Genomic DNA, 23356 nt, shown 5'->3' on the forward strand with positions numbered 1-23356 from the left:
CCCAAAGTGCCTCATGGATACCTAGTTTTCCGGTGGCGTTATGTAGGGGGAAGACACTACATCCTGCTAGAGTACTGTACGTTTTGCCCCTTTCTCTTAGCATCAGAGGGTGTTTTTTTTAAACTCACATAGTTAATGGAATATGGATCCTGAATGGCTGAAATGCCTAGAAACGTCAGAGGAAAGAAGGTAGACAACAGAAGTTAATCGGCGGAGTCGGAGGCCGCTCAGAGTTTCTCAGCAGGTAAATAGGCGGAGTCAGACTCTGGGGCTCCTGCGGCTCCACTAACGGCAGAGGTGCTTTCTAGCACCTTGGTGAAGGAATTTGATAAACACTGGGGGATTATGTCATGGAACATAGAACATACAGTACAGAAGGAGGCCATTTGGCCCATCGAGTCTGCACCGACCCACTTAAGCCCTCACTTCCACCCTATCCCCGTAACCCAATAACCTCTCCTAACCTTTTTTTGGTCACCAAGGGCAATTTATCATGGCCAATCCACCTAACCTGCACGTCTTTGGACTGTGGGAGGAAACCGGAGCACCCAGAGGAAAACCACGCAGACACAGGGAGAACGTGCAGACTCCACACAGACAGTGACCCAGCGGGGAATCGAACCTGGGACCCTGGCGCTGTGAAGCCACAGTGCTATGCACTTGTGCTATCGTGCTGCCCCAGTGGACGTGTCGGTGGACATCCAGAAATCAATGCAAGAGGCCTTATCCCCCATCCAAGCAGCTGTGGAAAAAAATAATGAAACCGTGAAAGCCCATGGAGCCACAATAAAAGATTTGGAAGTGGTCCTTCCGAGCCTCAGTGATTGGATTGCCTCACTGGAATCAAAGCTGTCTTCAGTGGTCGAAGCAAACAAGTCGTTGAAAGCCAAGGTAAATGATCTAGAGAATTGATCCAGGAGGCAAAATATTCAAACTGTAGCGCTGCCGGAGGGGATGGAAGGCCCAATGCCCAGGGAGTACTTTCCAGGTATGTTCGATAAGATGGTGGGCGAGGATGGATTTGCATCCCCTCCTGACTTTGACTGAGCCCACCGTACACTTCGGCAAAGGCCTCATCCCAAGGATCCACTGCGTGCAGTAGTAGTAAAGTTCCATAGCTTCAAGGAGAAAGAGCGGGTTCAGAGATGGGCGAAGAAACATCAGAACTTTAAATAGGAAGGCTTTGCCTTCAGGTTCTACCAAAACTTTGGAGCAGAGCTGGCGAAGAAGAGCTGCATTCAACAGAGCCAAGGCCACCCGGTATAAAAATGGAGTCCAGTCCGGTGTGGTCTGCTTGGCTGAGAGTAGCTTTTGATGGAAGGACTATATATTTGACCCACCGAGGGAGGCAGACTCCTTTGTTAAAAAACACAAGTTTGGATGGTGTAATTGAGTATTTGGATTTTGGGTTTGGGCATGGTGAATTGTTGCATTGTTGGGGTTTCATGTTTGTATTTTCTTGTTCTTGTTGGGGTTGAATTTTTACAGTTGTTGTTTAGATTTGGGGTTCAGTTCTATGAGGGGTTCTGTTTGTTATGCTAACAAATAGATTCCTTTCAAAGCACAAGGTTTCAGTATTTTGATGTTTGTAACTATATTTCTTAACTCTAGTCAGAAGCCTCCCTGTTAACTGAAGAGTTAGCTAACGGGAGCAGTTTTGAAGGGTTGGCTACAGTTCTTTACAATAGGTTTTTTAGACAATGAGCTTAGAGTGATTGTTTTGTTTAGGTGTGAAGTAGATTTTAGCTGTTTGTGTCTGCCTTGCATGTGTGTTTGGGTATGATTGTATTCAAGGGCAAAGGCAGAGCCCCCCCCTCTGCCATCGCCCTTGAATACAATCACACGTGTCTGCTGACAGTGTCTGCAGAGTTTTCTTTGTTCAATCTTCTAAGTGGAGCTTGTTCAAGGAACAAATACTACGTGTCCTTGATAGGCATGTGCCTGTCAGGCAGGGAGGAAATCGCCGTGTGAAGGAACCATGGTTCACAAAAGAGGTTGAATGTCTTGTCAAGAGGAAAAAGGAAGAGTATGTAAGGATGAGAAAACAAGGTTCAGTAGGGTCGCTTGAGGGTTACAAGGTAGCAGGGAATGAGCTGAAAAAAAACTGAGAGCTAGGAGGGGGCATGAGAAGTCCTTGGCGGGTTGGATCAAGGAAAACCCCAAGGCTTTTTACTCTTATGTGAGAAATAAAAGAATGACCAGGGTGAGGGTAGGGCCGGTGAAGGACAGTAGTGAGAACTTGTGCATGGAGTCAGAAGAAATAGGAGAGGCGTTGAATGAATACTTTTCTTCAAAGTTCACAATGGAGAGGGGCCATGTTTTTGAGGATGAGTGTGATTCAGGCGGGTAGGTTGGAGGAAGTAGATGCTCTGAGGAAGGATGTATTAGCAATTTTGAAAAACCTGAGGGTCGACAAGTCCCCTGGGCCAGATGGGATATACCCAAGGATTCTTTGGGAGACAAGGGATGAGATTGCAGAGCCTTTGGCTTTGATCTTTGGGTCCTCGCTGTCCACGGGGATAGTACCAGAGGACTGGAGAGTGGCGAATGTTGTTCCTCTGTTCAAGAAAGGGAATAGGAATGACCCTGGTAATTATAGGCCATTTAGTCTTACTTCGGTGGTCGGGAAGATAATGGAAAAGGTCCTGAACGATAGGATTTATGACCATTTGGAAAGATGCAGCTTAATCCGGGATAGTGAACATGGATTCGTGAAGGGTAGGTCTTGCCTCACAAATTTGATTGAATTCTTTGAGGAGGTAACTAAGTGTGTAGATGAAGGTAGAGCAGTTGATGTCGTATACATGGATTTTAGTAAGGCGTTTGATAAGGTTCCCCATGGTCGGCTCATGAAGAAAGTAAGGAGGTGTGGGATAGAGGGAAATTTGGCCAATTGGATAAGTAACTGGCTATCACATAAAAAATCAGAGGGTGGTGGTGGATGGAAAATTTTCAGACTGGAGACCAGTTACCAGCGGTGTACCACAGGGATCAGTGCTGGGTCCTCTGCTATTTGTGATTTTTATCAATGACTTCGAGGAGGGGGCTGAAGTGTGGGTCAGTAAATTTGCGGATGACACCAAGATTGGTGGAGTAGTGGATGAGGTGGAGGGCTGTTGTAGGCTGCAAAGAGACATTGATAGGATGCAGAGCTGGGCCGAAAAATGGCAGATGGAGTTTAACCCTGATAAGTGCGAGGTGATTCATTTTGGTAGAAAAAATTTGAATGCGGATTACAAGGTCAACAGCAGGGTTCTGAGGAATGTGGAGGTACAGAGAGATCTAGGGGTTCATGTCCACAGATCTCCGAAGGTTGCCACTCAAGTGGATAGAGCCGTGAAGAAGGCTTATAGTGTATTAGCGTTTATTAACAGGGGGCTTGAGTTTAAGAGCGGGGTTATGCTGCAACTATACATAATCCTGGTGAGACCACATTTGGAGTAGTGTGTGCAGTTCTGGTCACCTCATTATAGGAAGGATGTGGAAGCATTGGAAAGGATGCAAAGGAGATTTACCAGGATGCTGCCTGGTTTGCAGGATAGGTCTTATGAGGAAAGGTTGAGGGAGCTAGGGCTTTTCTCTTTGGAGCGGAAGAGGATGAGAGGCGACTTAATAGAGGTTTATAAGATAATGAGGGGGATAGATAGAGTGGACGTTCAGAGACTATTTCCTCGGGTGGATGGAGCTGTTACAAGGGGGCATAACTATAAGGTTCGGGGTGGGAGATATAGGAGGGATGTCCGAGGTAGGTTCTTTACTCAGAGAGTAGATAGGGTGTGGAATGGACTGCCTGCTGTGATAGTGGAGTCGGACACTGTAGAAACTTTCAAACGGTTATTGGATAGGCACATGGAGCACACCAGAATGACAGGGAGTGGGATAGATTGATCTTGGTTTCGGACAATGCTCGGCACAACATTGAGGGCCGAAGGTCCTGTTCTGTGCTGTACTGATCTATGTTCTTCCTTTATTTGGGCAGGTAAGACTCCCAGAATCCGTGGGGCTTTGTTCCCAAGAGACAGATAATCGGGGGAGGGCCTAACCAATCTACTGTTTTACTATTGGACAACCGATATTCAGAAGATTGTGATTTAGTAATCGTGGTTCCATATCGGGGAAAATGTTGATTTTTCTTGAAACAGTGGTGATCTCCACCCTGAGAATCTGGAAGCAGTTCAGACAGCATTTCAAACGTTGTCCCCTGTCTTCATGAGCAACAACCACCTTTGTTTACCAGTGGGTTTGGACTAGACATTTAAGTCTTGGAAGGGGAAGGGTCTGGAGAGGTTTGGCAACCAGATCATGAAGGGGAGGTTTGCTCGTTTTAAGGAGTTGACTGAGAAATTACAACTCCCCGATTTCAGTCTTTTCAGGTATTTTCAAATTCACATTTTTTCACACAAAGCTTTCCCCCTCCTTTCCTTTGGTGCCACCCTGTTGAAGATGATTTTGTCTTTGGCCGGGTCTGACAAGGGGACCATTTTGGACAAATATGACCATATCCTTTCAACGGAGGTGGCTCCGTTGATTGAGGTGAAGATGAAATGGGAGGGTGAATTGGGTCCCATTCTTGATGGTGAGGTTTGGAGTGAGGCCCTTCACAGGTCAACTCCATGTCTTTATGTGCTCAGCTAAGCTTGATTCAATTCAAGTTTTTGCACAGGACGCATCTGACTAAATAGAGGATGCGGATTCTTCTCCGGGTGGAGGATAAGTGTGAGCGTAGCTCTCGGGGGAGCCGGCCAACCGTACACGTATGTTCTGGTCCTTTCCCAAGTTGGTAAGCTTCTGGGCCTCTTTTTTTAACACCATGTCAGAGATACTCCGTGTACATTTGGATCCATGTTCTCTGGTAGCCATATTTGGGGTGTCAAACTCGCCAGTGGTTCAGTTGGGGGCGAGGAGGATGACCTCGCCTTTGCCTCGTTGATAACCCAGAGTAGAGTTCTGCTTGGGTGGAGGTCTCCTATTCCTCTTAGTGCCTCGGCTTGGTTGAGTGACCTTGATTTGATTTATTGCCACGTGTACCCAGGTGCAGTGAAAAGTACAGCTCTGCGTACAATCCAGACAGATCGTTCCATACATGAAAAAACATAGGACATACATAAATACACAATGTAAATACATAGGACTTGGCATCTTGTGAAGCATATGGAGTATAGTACTACTCAGTAGAGAAGGTGTGTGAAGAGATCAGTTCGGTCCATAAGAGTCATTCAGGAGTCTGGTAACAGCGGGGAAGAAGCTGTTTTTGAACCTGTTAGTGCATGTTCTCAGACTTTTGTTTCTCCTACCCGATGGAAGAGGTTGGACGAGAGAATAACCCGGGAGAGAGGGGGTCTTTGATTATACTGCCCGCTTTCCCAAGGCAGCAGGAAGTGTGAACAGAGTCAATGGATGGAAGGCAGTTTTGCATGATGAATTGGGCTGTGTTCACAACTCTCTGTATTTTCTTACAGTCTTGGGCCGAGCAGTTATCATACCAGGCTGTGATGCAGAGATTGTTGTTACACCATGACACTAGATTTTCTATCTTCCTCCTGTACTCCAACTCATGGTTGTTCAAATCCGATCCACTTAGGTTTGTCATCAGCAAATGTGTAGATCAAGTTGGAGCCATATTTTGCTACACAGTTGTTTGTGTATAGGGAGTATAGTAGGGGGCTAAGGACCTCATGTTTTTCTACATTTGGAGAAGTTGAATACACCATGAGAGCATTGGTGGAAGGGTTCTACCTCAGATGGCAGCCATTAATTTCCTTTTTTAAGGAGCTAGTCAGCTGTTGGGGATTTAGTTTTGTTATTGTGTCAAAGTTTGTGTTTTCTTTGTGTCTTTCTTCTGTTGTGTATTTTTGTTTGATTGTGTCGGGTGGTTTAGTTTAATATTAAACATTTTCAATAAAACATTTTTTTTTTTTTAAATGGATACCCAGTTTTGATCGGTTTAATTGTCCACCACCATTCATGACTGGTATGGCAGGACTGCAGAAATTTGATCTGATTCATTGGTCGTGGAATTGCTTACATCCGTTTTGGCTTGAAGGCAGTGGTAGGATAAGGTTTGATGGACTGTGGGGTTACAGATTGTAGTTTAATCCAACTACATAAATGCCGATGGCTGAAAGTGCCTCATGGATACCAAGTGTTGATCTACTAAATACATCAATTTGTAAATGGTGGCAGTGCCACACAATAACTGTAAAAATTCGTATATATTTATTTATTTTTTAAATTTAGAATCCCAATTCATTTTTTCCAATTAAGGGACAATTTAGCATGGCCAATCCACCTACCCTGCACATCTTTGGGTTGTGGGGTCGTAACCCACGCAAACACGGGGAGAATGTGCAAACTCCACACAGACAGTGACCCAGAGCCGGGAGCGAACCAGGGACCTCGGCGCCGTGTTGCAGCAGTGCTAACCACTGCGCCACTGTGCTGCCCCAAAAATTGGTATTTATGTCACATCATAATAGAACTGCCCAAGGTACTTCACAGGAGCATAACATAAACTAGGACACCAAGCCAAATGAGGAGATTTTAGATCAAAGGACCTGAAGTTTGATCAGAGTGGTACATTTTAAGAAGGTTCTTAAAGGAGGAAAACAAATGACAAGCAAAGCGGTGTAAGGAGGATATCCCAGACCTTGTGTCTGTGGCATCAGAGACACAATCACCAACGGTGGAACATTTAAAATTGGGATTTTCACAAGGCCAAAACCAAAGGACAGCAGATATCGGAGGGTTGAGGAGCTAGAGGAGATTAGACGTAGAGTAGCATGGCCATGCAAGGATGGCAGATGACAAATCCAACAATTTAACAACAGTGGAGAACTTGAGAGAGAGATGGTGGTGAGGTAGGGCTGGGTGTCACCAGCGCACGTGAAAACAAATGCTGTGTTTTCAGATGATGTAACCAACAGGGTTGCATCATTGGAGTGTGAATACTGTACAGTGGTCACTCTTATCAATATTCCCATGGACAGATGCATCACGACAGGTAAATTGGAGAGGATGAGGCCATATAGGTTTTCTCCCCCCTTGCACCTCACCACCTGCCACAGACCCAGCCTGGAAAATATCTCTCCTTCAGGACTCAGCCAATTTGGTTAGCAGTGGTGTTGCCAAACCACTCTCGTTGGTGCACATTTGAGTCTGTGCTTTTGCTCACTCAGTGCTTCTTCCAAGTGGTGCTCAAAGTGGAGAAGTACTGATTCATCAGTTGAATAGGTGGTGATCTGAAAGAACTTTTTCTTATCCATATTTAACCTGATGCCATGAGACTCTATGGGGTTCAGAGTAAATGTTGAGGACTTTCACTCCCCCCTGCTTTATACATTGTGGCACCATCTCTGGTTGATCTGTTCTGCCAGTGGGACAGGACATATCCAGGGATGGTGATGGCGGTGTCTGGGACATGGCTGCAAGATATGATCCAATGAGTTTGACTGCCAGGCAGTTGCTTGGCTCATCTCTAGGATAGCTCTCCCAATTTTGGCACAAGTTCCCAGAAATTACCATGGACAACTTGCAGGAGTGTTTTCGCTGGGTATACCATTGTCATTTCCAGTCGTTGCTGATGGTCCATCCAGTTTTATTCCTATTTGGGCTTAGCAGTTTGATGTACCTGGTGGCTTGTTAGGCCATTTCAGAAGCAGTTAAGAATCAACCATAGTGCTGTAGGTCTGAAGTCACATCACACCAGAGCAAGAATGACGACAAACTTCCTTCGCTGGAGGACATTGATGAACCAGATGGACTTTTACAACAATCCAGTATTTTCATGATCACCATAATGGAGGCATGCTTTTTATTCTAGATTTATCAATCAATTGAATTTGCTTTAATCCAACTTCTTTTGGGGCATTTGAGCTCATGTCTCTGGAGCATTAGTCTGGATCACTAGTCCAGTAAGCATTTGCACAATACTACCATCCTGTATTTTGTTGTTACTGCTTGCTCTTCGACCAGAGAAACCTACTCTATTTCACTGCCTTTCCCACGTTTCATTTTATATTCTCTCTTTCCAATGCTGGTCCAATTTCCTTTGAACTGATAGCCGCAATGGAAAGATGAAACAGCGTTCACAATCTCCAAATTTTTTATTTTTTTTTTTAAACGTTCCTGTGATAATCTTGAATTTATAACCTCTGCTATTAATCTACCAACTGTGAGATCACACTATAAATTACAGATATGTGTCTATTTACCTCATCGAATTGATTTAAATTGATTCTTAAATGATTCTAGAATGCTCACTTCCACCACTCCATCAGAAAATGCGCAATGTGTGAATCCTTCCAAATATCAGTCTTAAATTTGCAGTTCACTAGTTTGAACGTATGATGATCTTATTCTGTCAGTTTGAAATTTTACACATTTACATTTTTTAAATAATATTCTTTCTTCTACACTTCTAAGAGATCACTTCCAAAACTAAACAGTCCACGTTTCCCCAGTCTTTCCTTGTAAATGAGACTTCCAGGAGAGTTATCAGCCTCATGGCTCTTTCCTACATTCCCTCCTCTGTTTGAATGCTGTCATTATGCCACAGTAATCAGAATTCAAGGTATGGTCAAGATGGACTCTGACATATATTCTTATATTTCAACTATATAGGTCAACATTCTACCAGCTTTGTTGATTTTTGCTCGACACTAGTGCTTAAAATATTTAACCAAAACATTTTTAAAAATGTATCCTAGGCTATTTTAACAGTGAACAGCGCAGGTACTGCTCATTTCCTTTGACATACCTCATAACTAGTAGGCGTTGTCTTATTTTGTTATTCCTTTCCACATTTTTCCTCTGAATTCGCACTACTTTGAGCTTAACTAATAGTCTAAACATGAGATTTTGTTTAATGCCTTGTGAAGGTTCAGCTTCATTCTTATCTCACAGGGTCCACTGGAATGTTACTTGTTCATACAAATTGTGCGGGTTCTTTAGACATGATCTTTCCTAATTGATTCCATGCTGGCTTCTGTCGACTAGGTTTTTGTACAGATGTTTAGATTTACTCCTGTTAATTAATGTGATTATTGTACAGTGAAGTGAGAATAATGGATCTATGGTACCAGAATCTTACTCATTTTGACGATTTGAATAAGTAAAGTTATCCTGTTTCTAAACTTCTGTAAGCTGCTCAGTCATTACTGATTCTCTCAAACATCCTCCCTTGTTCTCTTTAGCATGAACAGAAAAATGAGAACCAGTGTTCATCTTGACCTGGTAAATGAATTAGACAAAGTTTTTTAAAAAGTCATGGCACCCTTGGAGGACAGCACACTCAGGGCAAAGTTTAAAATGACATTGGGTGAACAAAGTTTAACATGCACAAATGTCAAGGCCATGAGTTAGGTATATGGATTTTTTTTAATTAACTTCAGAGAAAAGGTCAGCATAAATTTATTGGAGGTGACTGTTCAAGAGTTGGTGGAGAACAAAGAAAATTACAGCACAAGAACAGGCCCTTTGGTCTTCCAAGCTTGTGCCAATCATGATGCCCCAACTATAAAAAATCCCTCTGCCCTCCCTCGGTCCATATCCCTCTATTTCCTCCCTATTCATGTATCCATCCAGATGCCTCTTCAATGTTGAAATGTACCTGCTTCCACCACATCCTCTGGCAGCGCATTTCAGGCACCCACCACTCTCTGCATGAAAAATTTACCCCCCACACCTTCCTTAAACTTTCTCCCTCTCACCTTGAACCTGTGCCCCCTTGTAATTGACACGTCCACCTTTGGGAAAAAAACCTCTGACTATCCACCCTGTCTATGCCTCTCATAATTCTGTAGACCTCTATCAGGTCTCCCCTCAGCCTCCACCTTTCCAGTGAAAACAATCCTAGTTTATTCAACCTCTCCTCATAGCCAACACTCTCGAGACCAGGCAACATCCTGGTGAACCTTTTTTGCACTCTCTCCAAAGCTTCCACGTCCTTCTGATAATGCGGTGACCAGAATTGCACACAATACTCCAAACGTGAACTGGAACAACTTTTACAGTCATGATGTTAAGCATGCAAGTTAAATACTTATGCAAAACTAGTAAGATCAGGCTACATAGATAGAATCCACAGAATCCCTAGTGCAGAAGGAGGCCATTCGGCCTATCATGTCTACCCTCCGAAGGGGCACTTTACATAAGCCCACGCCCCACCCTATCCCCGTAACCCAGTAACCCAACCCAAGGAGCAATTAGCATGGCCAATCCACCTAACCTGCACATCTTTGTCTGTGGGAGTAAACCAGAGCACCTGGAGGAAACCCACACGAAGAATAGGCAAACTCTACAGTCAGTCACCCAAGGTCAGAATCAAACCCAGGTCCCTGGCACTATGAGGCAGCAGTGCTAACCACTGTATCATCATGCTGCCCCAATATAGATCAATGAAGAGACACAGATGTTAAACATTCTCAATGACTGTTTTCTCCTAGTCTTCACAAGAACAACATGTGCAATATGCCTTCCCCAGAGTAATCCCAGGCAAAAATAATGACTTTGATATAATTGAAGTGGCAGTGGTAAACAAGCCAAGAGAGTGCAATCAAGGTTACAAGATGTTGTTGGGCTACAGCAAACCTTGAATTATTAAATTAGGCTGGGTGTCATAAAAGGAAATATGTTTCATTTATCAGCCAATTTTTTTCCAAGGGGCAATTTAGCTTGGCCAATCCACCTACCCTGCACACCTTTGGGTTGTGGGGTTGAAACCCACGCAGATACGGGGAGAATGTGCAAACTCCACACGGACAGTGACCATGGGCCAGGATTCAAACCCGGGTCCTCAGCGCCGCAGTTCCAGTGCTAACCACTGATCCAGGTGTCGCCCTCATCTACTCTTCAATTTCAACATTACCTTACTGAAGACCAATGCAAAAGGTTTTTATTACAACTTTTTTTTAAATTTGTTGCCCAGAACTGCTTTCAAATGCAGCTGTGCGGACTCAGATTTGCGTCTTTTCCAGAGACGCCATATTTCAAACGTGTTATGAGAGCATGTGTACAGTTGTCAACAGGTGGGTAGAGGACCCAAGCACCAGTGAAGGGCCTCAATCTATAAACTGCAGTTAAGGATTGAGAAGGCAGCAATTTTTCAGCCATGTATTTTTGATTACAGTGATTATTATAATGAAAAAAAGAGATGTGAAAACTTGTATCCGAATTTGAAAATGGAAACCATTTACATTCTAAAGTCATGCATCGATTCCACAACCATTTACTACTATACATGACAGATCTAAAGATTCACACTTAGACTTGAAAAAATTTATATTAGGTAATTCCATCCACTGCAATCATAGTAATTACAGCATCCACCGCAGTCATTTTTGGCCCCAAATCATATTTTGCTAATTTTAATGATTCATTCAAATCATTCCACATATGCCCAGAACAGGAATATCACAGTGAAATCCATTCATAAATATCTTATGAATTGAATAATCCAGCCAAAAGTATTAAAAACTCTGCCACATTTGAGATGGCAGTGGAGGCTAACAACCATTCTTTTCTTTAATGGTAACCACTTAGTCTGTTAAGCGTTGCCTGCTATCACACCTGTCATATCATGGACAATTTTATTCTGATTAAAAAAGGACCATGCATAAGGAATGCATTTTTCCTGCTTGGTTCATCCAGATTTGGTGGAAAGCTGAACGCTGACTAAAATCCAATAATTTTCTATACGCACTTCAACTGAAAATAAACGCAGAGCACTGTAGCTGGATTATCAGAAATCTATGCATCAATGCACATAATTTTGTGGCAGTTGGGGAAATGAAATGAACTTTTGACCTCTCAATTCATTTACCAGTAAACTATTGTACCATATGACCCATCAACAACAGAAGAACCAAGTGTGTAAATGTCAAAACACTGTCAGGACCATGGCACTTTGGAAATGATGTTGTCAAGAAATGACACATAAAATGCAAAAGCCTTCCCCGTTGCTGATGTGAAATGGTAATGAACAATGATGGAGTTTTCCCTTACAAGATGCCACATTGTTCCTATCAACCACATCCTGGAAAATAAGGCTAATGATTTGCATCAGAATAACAACCACGACATCTGTAGTTCTTCTCATTCATTTTTGATATCTATACACAGCACATCAGTTTTAAGTGTGAGATGAATGCACAAACACAATACACTTACTTGGAAATGTTGGCTGCATTTACCCTTGATGTAAAGTGCTCAAAGACTGAACAAAATGTTGCAACATCAGAATATCATGCGGTTGCAGTATTATGCACAGATCTGTGTTCCCCATTAAAAAGGAGTATAAAAGCAATGAATAAAGGGGCACATATTCACTGGATATTACCGAGGTGAGAGATTACAGTTATGAAAAGACTGGCGAAGTTGACACTTTCCCTGCACCCCACCCCCACCACTCCTTGGCCCTTAAGCAGGAAAGGTTGAGGTGGCAGTGCCATCATTTTTCAGAAAAGTAACCCCAAAACTGCAACAGAACAATTAAAAATATATACACCCAACTGTGGTATTTGAAAGCAGTAATAAACACCATTGTAAAATCAGGAAATATTTGTATCTATTGCCTGTTTATTTGGAATTTTTACAAATGACTTGGGACAATGGGAGCAACCATAGACAAACCTAGAACGTTGAAAGTAGGGGATTCAGCAATGGTAATGCCACTGAATGTCAAGTGGCGATGGTTAGATTCTCTCGATGGAGATTGGCAGCGCCTTGCACTTTTGTGACTGGAATGTTCCTTATCACTTCTCAGTTAAACCCTCGATATTGTTCAGGTCTTTCTGCATTCAAACACGGACTGACCTGTCACAAATGGTGCTAAACATTGTGCAATCATCAGTGAAAGTTGCCACTTCTGACCTTATGATGGAAGGAAGATCATTGATGAAGCAGCTGAAAATAGTTAGGTTGAGAACTTTAATCATGGGTGACTTCAATCTTCATGCAGATTGGCAAAATCAAATTGGCAGAGGTAGAGAATTCATAGTGTATTCAGGACAGTTTCTTGAATAATATGTTGTGGATCCAGCCAGGGATCAGGCTATTTTGGATTTGGTAATGTGTAATGAGACAGGCTTAATAAACAACCTCAGATGAAAAGATGCCCTAGAAGGCAGTGACCGTGACATTGTAGAATTTAGCATTCAATTTGAGTGTGAGAAACTTGAGTCAGATACAACAGTGCTATACTTAAATGAGGGTATTGTGAAGAAATTAGGGCAAAGTTGGCTGGAATGGACTGGGGAAGGAGTTTAGCAGGAAAGACGGTTCATCAGCAATGGTAACATGTTTGAAAATAGTTCACAACTCATAACAAAGATATATTCCAGTGAGTAAGAAGGATTTAAGGAAGGGGATAAATCAACCATGGTTAACCAAGAAGTGGAGGATTGTATTAAATTGGAAGAAAAAGCATACAATGTGGCCAAGGTAGTTGGTAAGCCAGAGGATTGGGAAAGTTTTAAAAACCAACAAAAGGTGACCCAAAAAAATTAAGGGGAAAAGATAAACTATGAGGGTAAACTAGCAAGTAACATAAAAACAAACAGCAAGAGTTGCTTTAAATATACTAAAAAGACAGAGGCCAAAATGAACAGGCTCCTTAAGAGAATGAGACCAGGGAAGAAATAATGGGAAACCAGGAAATTGCAGTTAAACAAACACTTTGCATCAAGGTGGGAGACACAAATAACATTCCAAAAATACAAAATAAACAAGGGGTAGAGGGGGAGAAATAAAAACAACAACAATCACTCAGGGAAAAGGACTAGGGAAACTAGCGGGGCTAAAGGCCAATAAGTCCCCATGACCTGATGGGTTGTATCCCAGGATATTAAGGAAGTAGCTACAGAGATAGTGGATGCATTGGTAGTAATCTTTCAAGAATCTTTAAATTGGAAAACAGCCAATGTAACATCTTTATTCAAAAAAGGAGGGGGACAAAAACCAACTGACTATAAACCAGTTAGCTTAACTTCTGACACTGGGGAAATGTTAACATTCCATTATAAAGAATGCAAAAGTGGGCGGCACAGTGGTTAGCACTGCCGCCTCATGATGCCGAGGATCCGGGTTCGATCTCGGCCCCGGGTCACTGTCCGTATGGAGTTTGTACATTCTCTCCCATGTCTGCGTGGGTCTCATCTTACAACCCAAAGATGTACAGGGTAGGTGAATTGGCCATGCTAAATTTTCTCCTTAATCGGAAAAAATTTAAAATAAATAAAGGTTGCAAAAGAAGCGCATTTAGAAATGCGTAACATAATCATGAAGAGTCAGCATGGCTTCATGAACAATGAACGTAGAACAAAACAGCACAGGAACAGGCCCTTCAGCTCTCCAAGGCTGTACCAGTCAGGATACCACCTGAAGGGGAAATCATGCCTGACAAATTTGTTAGATTTCATTGAGGTGGAACAAGCGGGATAGATCAACAGGAACCAGTACTTGCAAAAAGAGTTCAATAACGTACTACACAAAAGGCTAGATACCTGGAGAAGGAGCGGGTCTCGAGGTGGGTGAAGGACCATCGAGAATCATGCCATCAGGATATACCAAGATGTTGAGGCAGAGCTGGCAAGAAGGCTTGTAGTGTTTAAAAAGGCCTGGGCTGCACTCTACAAGTCCAACATGAGGTTTGGTGTGGTGTACCCTGCACGTCTTCGGGTGACTTTCATGGACAGACTATTACTTCAAAGTGCCAGAGGATGCAAATGTGTTTGCCAAGGAGTATGGACTGTGGATGAACTAAAGTGCTTAAGGACTATGGAGTTTGTTCATTGTTAAGTTCATCTGTATTTGTATTTGTTGTGGGATTTTTTTGTAATGTGGGGGAGGGCTCGGGGTTGTGATAGGGCTTGTTGATGGTTTTTTGTTCTGGGCAAAGTTGGGGTTTGTACATTGTACTGTTGCGAGTTTTTGGGCAGGCTTGATTGGGGAACATCACGCACCCGACTGGTGCCTTGCAGATGGTGGCTAGGTTTTGGGCAGTTACTCACCACAGAATTCCTAGCCTCCGACTTACTCTTGTAACTGCAGTATTTACATGGCTGGCCCAGTTCATTCCTGGTCAAGGGTAACCCCCAGAATATTAATTGAGTGGAATATGCATCCAATGGAAAGACAATGGAGAAACGAACAGGGAAACATAAGTACACAATCTCCTGAAACTATTAGCTAAAACTATTCAAAAAGTAAATTTAACTAGGTCTATATACAGTGGTAGGGTACAAGAATATTGATGGACTTATACAAAATTATATAGGTTCAGCATGATGTGCCACGGCTGAGAAACTATTAAAATATGAGGATATTCGCTGTTTTACAGACATTACAGTGCGGAAGGAGGCCATTCGGCGCATCGAGTCTGTACTGACCACTGGAAAGAACACCCACATCTCCACCCTATCCCCGTAACCCCACCTAACCTTTTTGGACACCAAGGGCAATTTAGCATAGCTAATCCACCTAACCTGCACATCTTTGGACTGTGGGAGGAAAACGGAGCACCCGAAGGAGCCCACACAGACACGGGGAGAACGCGCAGACCCCGCACAGACAGTGACCCAAGTCGGGACCTTGAGGCAACTGTGCTAACCACTATGCTACTGTGCTGCCCCGGCTTGAGGCACTGGGTCTATTTTCACTGGAATAAGGCGAAGAGCACTTGTAGCAAAGGTTCTTGTGAAATTGTGAAGGGCCCTCAGAGTCAATAAGGAAAGCCTACTTTCTGTTGTTCAAAAGTTAGTGATGAGAGTTCACTGAATTAAAATCGAGGAGAGAGGTTAAGAGAGCACAGTGGGGGCAGCACGGTGGCAGTGGGTTAGCACTGCAGCCTCACGGCGCCAAGGTCCCAGGTTCGATCCCGGCTCTGGGTCACTGTCTGTGGGGAGTTTGCATATTCTCCCCATGTTTGCGTGGATTTCGCCCCCACAACCCAAAGATGTGCACGGAAGGTGGATTGGCCACGCTAAATTGCCCCTTAATTGGAAAAATGAATTGGATACTCTAAATTTTTTTTAAAGAGCACAGTGGGTCATTGAATTACAATTATATAGTGCCTTCTGCAACCATCGCAACGGTTACGTGTGCAAGCCTCAGAACATTTTGAAGCATAATCACTACTGTAATGTAGGAAACATGGCAGAACAAAGTAGCAAGGTAGCGTAAATAGCAATGGATAATCCATAACAGATATTTTAGCTATGTTATTTGAGGGATAAATGTTAGCCAAGGCACCATGGAGAATCCCCCCGCTCTTCCAAAATTATACCATGGGGGCTTTCACTTTCACATGAAGATAGGTAGGTCTTTTCATTAATATTCCAATTGAAAGACAGCCAACTGTGCAGAGTTCCTCCAGTGACACACCTGAATGTTGGTTGAAATGTTGTGCTCATGTCTGGAGTGAGATTTGAACTCCCAACCTTTTGTCTGTGGGGCAAAAATGCTACCACAAAACTTAGTATTTTGAACCAAAGGGAGTGGTTGAGGCACATACCACCAGATCTTTCAAGGGAAAATTGGATAAATAATTGAAGTACAGGAACATGTAAGACTAAGGGGGGAGCACAAAGCAGTGGAAATTTAATATTGGATTGCTCCAGTAAATAACTGGTGCAGACATGGCTGGTTGAATTGGTTCCTCTTGGGTGTCACTTCCATGTAGTACAAATAATCATGACCATGAATTTAATATTTTTTTATTTTATTATAAATTTAGAGTACCCAATTCATTTTTTCCAATTAAGGGGCAATTTAGCGTGGCCAATCCACCTACCCTGTAAATTTTGGGGTTGTGGGGGGAGGGGGGGGGGGGGGGGGGGGGGGAGAACCCACACAAACATGGAGAGAATGTGAAAACTCCACATGGACAGTGACCCAGAGCCGGGATCGAACCTGGGACCTCAGCGCCGTGAGGCAGCAGGGCTAACCACTGCGCCACTGTGCTGCCCGAATTTAAGATTTTTACTGAATCAATACAAAAAAAAAACAATATCTCAAATGTTACAGTACCTTTACTGTTGGGTACCTAAAGCATGAAAGAAACCCACCACTCATTTAAAAACGTTATCTTTGTTGCTATTTATGTCTAAAATTTATATTTTTCTTCTGAACATAGGAGACTATAATGGCTGCTACAAGTCACCTGCTCTTGGGTTGGCCCTCTTCCAAGATTTACAAGGACAAAATAATTATTGTTTCAGTTTCTGGAACATCACACCTCTTTGTGCCTAGAGAGCAACTAACAGACTCAAACCACACCTGGTACGGTCCAGGCCAATTTTAAAAGGAACCAGTAGGTGTCATTTGCACTCAATAAGCCAACCTTGCTAGCAGGGTCAGTGGGTCTGCTGAGACAAATAGCTTCCCAAATGCCAGACCCTCAACATAGATGACACCCCTTTCAACAACAGGGCTGACACGCTGGATAAACATCCCTTTTCACGACATTGTGGAGAAGGAAGTCACATGACCTAATCGCCAGGCTGGGTAAAGCAGTCTCAACTCCACAATACCTGCTTGATTCTTAAAGTCTCTGATCAACACCTGCCAACTTGTCAAAACGTAGCAACATCATTAATGTTCATATCATTCAACCAACCAGAAACACATCGGAACAGAACCCTACCATGAAGGGAACACCCTCTGGAACTTGTGAACTAATATTCATTCTTCTGTGGTCTCCGTACTGTAAAACCCCTTTTAGTGTGTGAATGTGTGGAGTTGGAAGAGGCAAACACTCCTTTTTCAGGGTTTTGAATGTGTAAAATAAGCTAACCTTCAGAGTTAATCCTAACTCAGGTGTACTGTGGATTATTAGTAAAATTGGATCAAAACAATCGAGCGATTAGGTAAACATGCTACTGCCTATTCCTTTAAAAAATAATTAAAGCACCCTCTACTTCAAACAGGTGGCAAGAGGAAATCAATAGTTTGAACTGTCTCACACTGGATAAAAGCAAATTACTGCGGATGCTGGAATCTGAAATGAAAGAGAAAATGCTGGAAAAGATTTTCCAGCATTTTCTCTTTTGTTGAACGGTCTCTCTCTCTCTCTCGTCCGTAAACTTACAAAATATTTAATGCCCGAGCACCTCCCTCCAACTTCTTTCCAAATCTGTTCAATGGCCAATTGCACCCATCTGCTAGTCCTACATGCATGACAGCGTGGTCAATAAATCACCAGGAGTCATTGTTGTCAGACAGATATTCAAATCTTCAATAAAATAAATTTAAATGTGGGCAATTGACCAGGGATTTGACAGTCAATAATGTTGAGCCAATTAATCTGTTTGCCTTTAAAAACTGTTCGCTACTGCTGTTCACCCCTTTTAGTTTTTTTTTTTAAAGTTTAATTATTGGTTTTAATTTCTACTTACTTGTTATTTGTTCTACTTACTTGTTATTTTATGAATTTTCAGACCATCAAGTGCCAACACAGCAACTGATAGTGTGATGGAAGAGTCATTGTCCACAATTTTGAATTCAGTGACAGAGATGATGATTTGAATAACATGTTATAAGATATGGGCCGGGATTCTCCGATCCCGCACCGTGTCGGAGATTCACATGGGGGGGGGGGGAGAAAACGGGTTAGCGAATCCCGCCAAGTTCTGCCGGCGTCATTTGCGTATGGTGGTCCTACCTGGCAGGACCTCCCCGTTCAGTCTGCAGGGGCCACCCTGGTGCGGGGGGGGGGGGGGGGGGGGGTGTCGACTCCGGGGTGGGCCTCCACGGTGGCCGGGGGGGGGGGTGCTATGTTCCTCCGCGTCGGGCCCCTGTAGGGCTCCGCCATATTGCCCAGAAGCCGTCGCGGAGACAGCCGTGGCGCACATGCACGGACCCGCGCAGCCCGGTTTTCGGCGCCGGAGAGGCGCCGTTCTAGCCCCCGAGAAAGGGGTGAATGCCTGGGCCTGGAGGCCCGTTGACGATGGCATCGCTCGTGCCAGTTTTGACGCCGGCGTCAACACTGGGCCGGGATTTCGGAGACTCCCGGCCATGGTCTAACAAAGGGGTTGGCAACCTTGCTGTACCTGAAGAGCTTTTTTTTTTTAATTGCCTAAAATAAGAATTGAACATTACAAGATGAAAAATAATCAAAGAATGAAGTAAAAGTGTCAGCATAACTTGAGACAAATATTGTTGAGAATCTAAGGAACTTAACGCTGTAAAAGTAATTTTACAGCCGCAGTTGCGACTGAATTTCATGTAATTTCAATCTTGCAAATAGGTCAAGCAGAAATTCAGTTTCCACATTCCAAGAATAGATTAAAAAAACATTATTTTTGTTTTGAAAGTTGAGTCGTGATGCCACCTATATCTTAAATCTGCCTTTGTCCTTATCAACTTCTTTCTGGAGAATCGTAAAAGAAAGTTTTCTTTCACATGGCATTAAGACAATTTTCTTCGATTGATTGACGATAACAAAAATAGTTTTTAATATCACATTTATTTCATCATCACAGCTATATTGGAAAGCAACAACTGTTGGAACTATTGAACCAAAGACATTACCTATAACGAAAGAACTCAACTGATCGGGGCAGCACAGTGGCGCAGTGGTAGCACTGCAGCCTCACGGCGCTGAGGTCCCAGGTTCGATCCCGGCTCTGGGTCACTGTCCGTGTGGAGTTTACACATTCTCCCAGTGTTTGCGTGGGTTTCGCCCCCACAACCCAAAGATGTACAGGTGGATTGGCCACACTAAATTGCCCTTTAATTGGAAAAATGAATTGGGGACTCCAAATGTATTTTTTTTTTTTTAAAAGAACTCAACTGATCAAAGCTTATTTACAGCACAATTATATTTTTCTTTAAAATAATCATTTGAAACCATAAAGTGCGGGATAATGATTCGCCTTTTATCCCTGCATTTAAAAACATGGCTCTTACTTCTTCAACAAGTGAGACAAATACTGTGAGATATTTCTCCTAATTTATTAAATTCTAGCATTAAGTAACTCCATATATCCATGTGGAATTTGCACATTCTCCTTGTGCCTGCATGGGTCTCACCCCCACAATCCAAAGATGAGCAGGGTACGTAGATTGGCCACACTAAATTGCCCCTTAATCGGAAAAAACAATTGGGCACTTTAAATTTATTTTTAAAAACTCCATGTACCAAATTCTTTACATGATGAATTGAATCATGAAATAAACCAACAGACAAGAGCAATCACAGTTTTAAGGGTGGTTTGAAATTTTTATGACCACAGTTATATTTTTCTGAAATGGTCTCCAAAATGCTATTTTGAAATCCAATGTAGAAACTAAATTTTTGATAAAGAAAATCAATATCTGAATAAGGAAAACGTGTTGCCGCCTAACTCCTTGATTTGTCATTTTCTTGACAATTTTTAAAAGCCTGTTTTCAATATGAGAAGTTAGAGAGTCATGGGTTGCTGACCCATGGTCCACCACTTTCCAGTCTAGTCAGATCCTTACTGGTCCAAGGTCATCAAGGCCAACTGTTATATCCCTATTGTAATTTGCACTGTCATAAATCAAACTAAGGATTATGAAACTCAGTACCTCAAAAGTTGCACTTTGTAACTAGGCCCACCAAGTGAAGTGCTACACCGGGTTTTACATAATCTACAGCTAATTCTTTTCAGCATCTCATCACAGCTAAACTTAGTTACTAAAGAAACTAGAATTCCTCAATTGTTCATGTAAATAAACCAGGAACTATTAAAATTAAGTTGTTTGATGGTTGCATATTCTGTGCAGAATACTCTATCCCAATATACCTCAAGTTTAATACAAGTTTTTTCCTCATGTTGACCAACATGGACTGTTCATTCCTGTTAGAAAAAAGGTTCATAGGCTGTGGGCACTATTGGCGAGGTATTTATTGTTTATTCCCATTACAATGGCGGCATTAAATGTCACTCAAAAAGGGTGGGCCTGACCAGGCAAGGATAGCAGGTTACTTACCTGGAAAAGTATTAGTGAATGACCTTCAATGGTCATTTACTGGGGCTGTCAGATTTATCAAATTCAATTTCACAACTTGTTGGGCCTACCATCAGCATACAGCTGTACATGTATGGCTGTGGCAACAAAAGCCATAAAGGTAACCACCTCAAGACTGCACAAGTAGTCAGCGTAACTTATCAAGTTGATGGAGGAGGGGAGCTGCAAGTACCAGTTACCATGTGCATTGGAATAAATTGTAGAATTGATTATATTTTTCTAAAACAAGATATGCCATGTTATAAATGATTTAAGAAAGGGAAAATAATCACCTCCAAAAACATACCTCAGGATGATTAAAGCAAATTAACAAGTTATTAAATAACTGGTAAACAAATGACTATTTGTAGGTGTCCTCTATAAATTACAAGTTTTCTACATAATAATTTACCAGTGAAAAAAATACGTGTGCTTTTCATCTGGAGGTACTCATTCACATGGTTGTATAATTCCAAACGACAAAATATTTTCTGATACTTCAGCTAAGTGTTATTATTTAAGAAAGGGATTTGTTCTTACTTAAGAAAGGGATTCATTCTCACACCTATCACTACCTCTACCACTTTAAATTACCCTCTTTACATGCCCTTTTCCCCATTCAAATACACCCCTCCATCCACTGTCACTTGCTCCTCCCCTACCATCTCATCCTCAACTAGTTTCTCTATGTTTGGATTTCAAAATTCACATTAAAAAAATCCAATTTTTGTGGCTAAATTAGAACATTCTCTCACTCGGGGAATTACAGGGTTATTATAATGGTAATTAATAACATGCAATATACATAACATTGCCAACTTTTGTAATTCTGTTAACCATGCCATATTTGCACTACTGTGATTCAGAGGTAGAGGGACAGACACACCAAATGTCCTTCTTTGTCTTCAATCCCAGTGAATTGTGCAGTATTATAGAATGAAGATCAACAAATTGTTAACACTGCAATGAATGGCAACATCATACAATGCAATATTAAGTGTTCAGTTTTATAAATATATAAAGTCTTAAGCATACCATTAGTCTACTGTATTGCAGATTACCAATAAGTAATTTTAAATAGGCAATACCAAATTGTGCTGTACATACAAAACATGACATCCAATTCAAAAACATATCCATTTAAGAGTCAACAGTTTGATTGAGAGAACAGGAATAAATGTTTCAACATTCATTTAGAAACTTTCTAAACTTAACTTTTAATTTTAATGGAAGACTTTCGCAAACTTGTTCACATTAAATGATAATCATCATTACTCAAGCCAATGTGCAGAATGTTGCTGTATGCTTAGCCAAGGTAACCCAAGTCTACCAGCTCTAATCACATTAGGCACACACTGATCTCAAAGTATAAGTGGCTTAATAAAAATAGATTTTTTATTTTAATTGTATGGCATCACATAAGCTGGTATGCAAAGTTAAATAACCTTACCCTACATTTGGCAATCCAACAATGCCAATCTTCAACGAGGTTCCAAATCGTCCAATAATGGTTGGTAACTTGAGTTCACTATCTCCCTTTTTTGGAGGCATGTTCTGAAACACAAACAGCCAAATTAATAGCTGTACTATAAATATTTAAAGATCAGATACTACAATATCTTGGTGAATTTATCACCAATATGCTAAATCTCTGATGGAATAAGAAATCCGTGAATTTCTCCCCACTTGTACAACCCGAGCAGTCTCCAAAATGAAGCACTTATGCTATTTTTAACCAGCTCACAACTGACAACTATTAGGGCTCAGTCATGCCCTTTTAAGAGAGCGTCTCTGTTCGTTTAACCCTCGTGCTGCTGCTGCTGCTGCTGCTCTGTAAAATCTACTTTCATCCTTATTTTTATCAGAAGCTTTCTGAAGGCGCGGTGGGGGCGCAGGCCTCAGTCACCAAAAGCAGGAGAAGGCCCAAACTGCATTTTTAATAAAAACAAGCGCCTGCTGGGTCAGACAGCCATGCTGAGGAGCTAAATAAAGCATGAAAGCAGCGCAGTGTAATCTTCACCTGCTAAAATCGCGCGATTCTTGCACACGGGGGGAAAGTGGGATAATTACACCAGCCACCAGCAGCAGCAACTCCTGCCACTCCACGCGCCGAGCAGCCAGAGGGGGAGGGGCACAAGGAACCTGGAGCATGCGCAGAACGAGCCCACTCATTGGCTGACATCAGGCCAATTAAAGAGAAGGCACAAGTTACTTGTTGGTGAAAATGAAAGGCTGGGAGAGAGAAAAACAGATGTTACAGCAAGGAAGTAGGAAAAAGTACCAATGAAGGGTCAGTGGATAAGAAACCAAAAGCTCATCATTGATCTGAAATTATTTCTTTGGATCACTGCAGCTTACATAAAACACGAGTTCAGCCTCAACTGGAGTA

General features: G+C 42.3%; 1 protein-coding gene across 2 annotated transcripts in view; it reads right to left on the reverse strand.

Annotated features, from left to right (window-relative positions):
- The window catches only part of ola1 (Obg-like ATPase 1), a 306624-nt gene extending 283521 nt beyond the window's left edge, over positions 1-23103 (reverse strand). The window contains exons 1-2 of one of the 2 annotated variants that reach the window (XM_072476291.1): positions 22988-23103; positions 22418-22521 (exon numbers count right to left, since the gene is read on the reverse strand). In XM_072476291.1, the coding sequence (XP_072332392.1) occupies positions 22418-22518 (101 nt within the window). In that variant the 5' untranslated portion in view covers positions 22519-22521; positions 22988-23103. Of the gene's footprint in view, positions 1-22417; positions 22522-22987 lie in introns of those variants that run through there. The other variant, XM_072476301.1, reaches the window with a different exon arrangement.
- Positions 23104-23356: the final 253 nt, after the last annotated feature.

Source organism: Scyliorhinus torazame, chromosome 2 (genome assembly GCF_047496885.1).
Source record: "Scyliorhinus torazame isolate Kashiwa2021f chromosome 2, sScyTor2.1, whole genome shotgun sequence".
Lineage (NCBI taxonomy): Eukaryota > Metazoa > Chordata > Chondrichthyes > Carcharhiniformes > Scyliorhinidae > Scyliorhinus > Scyliorhinus torazame.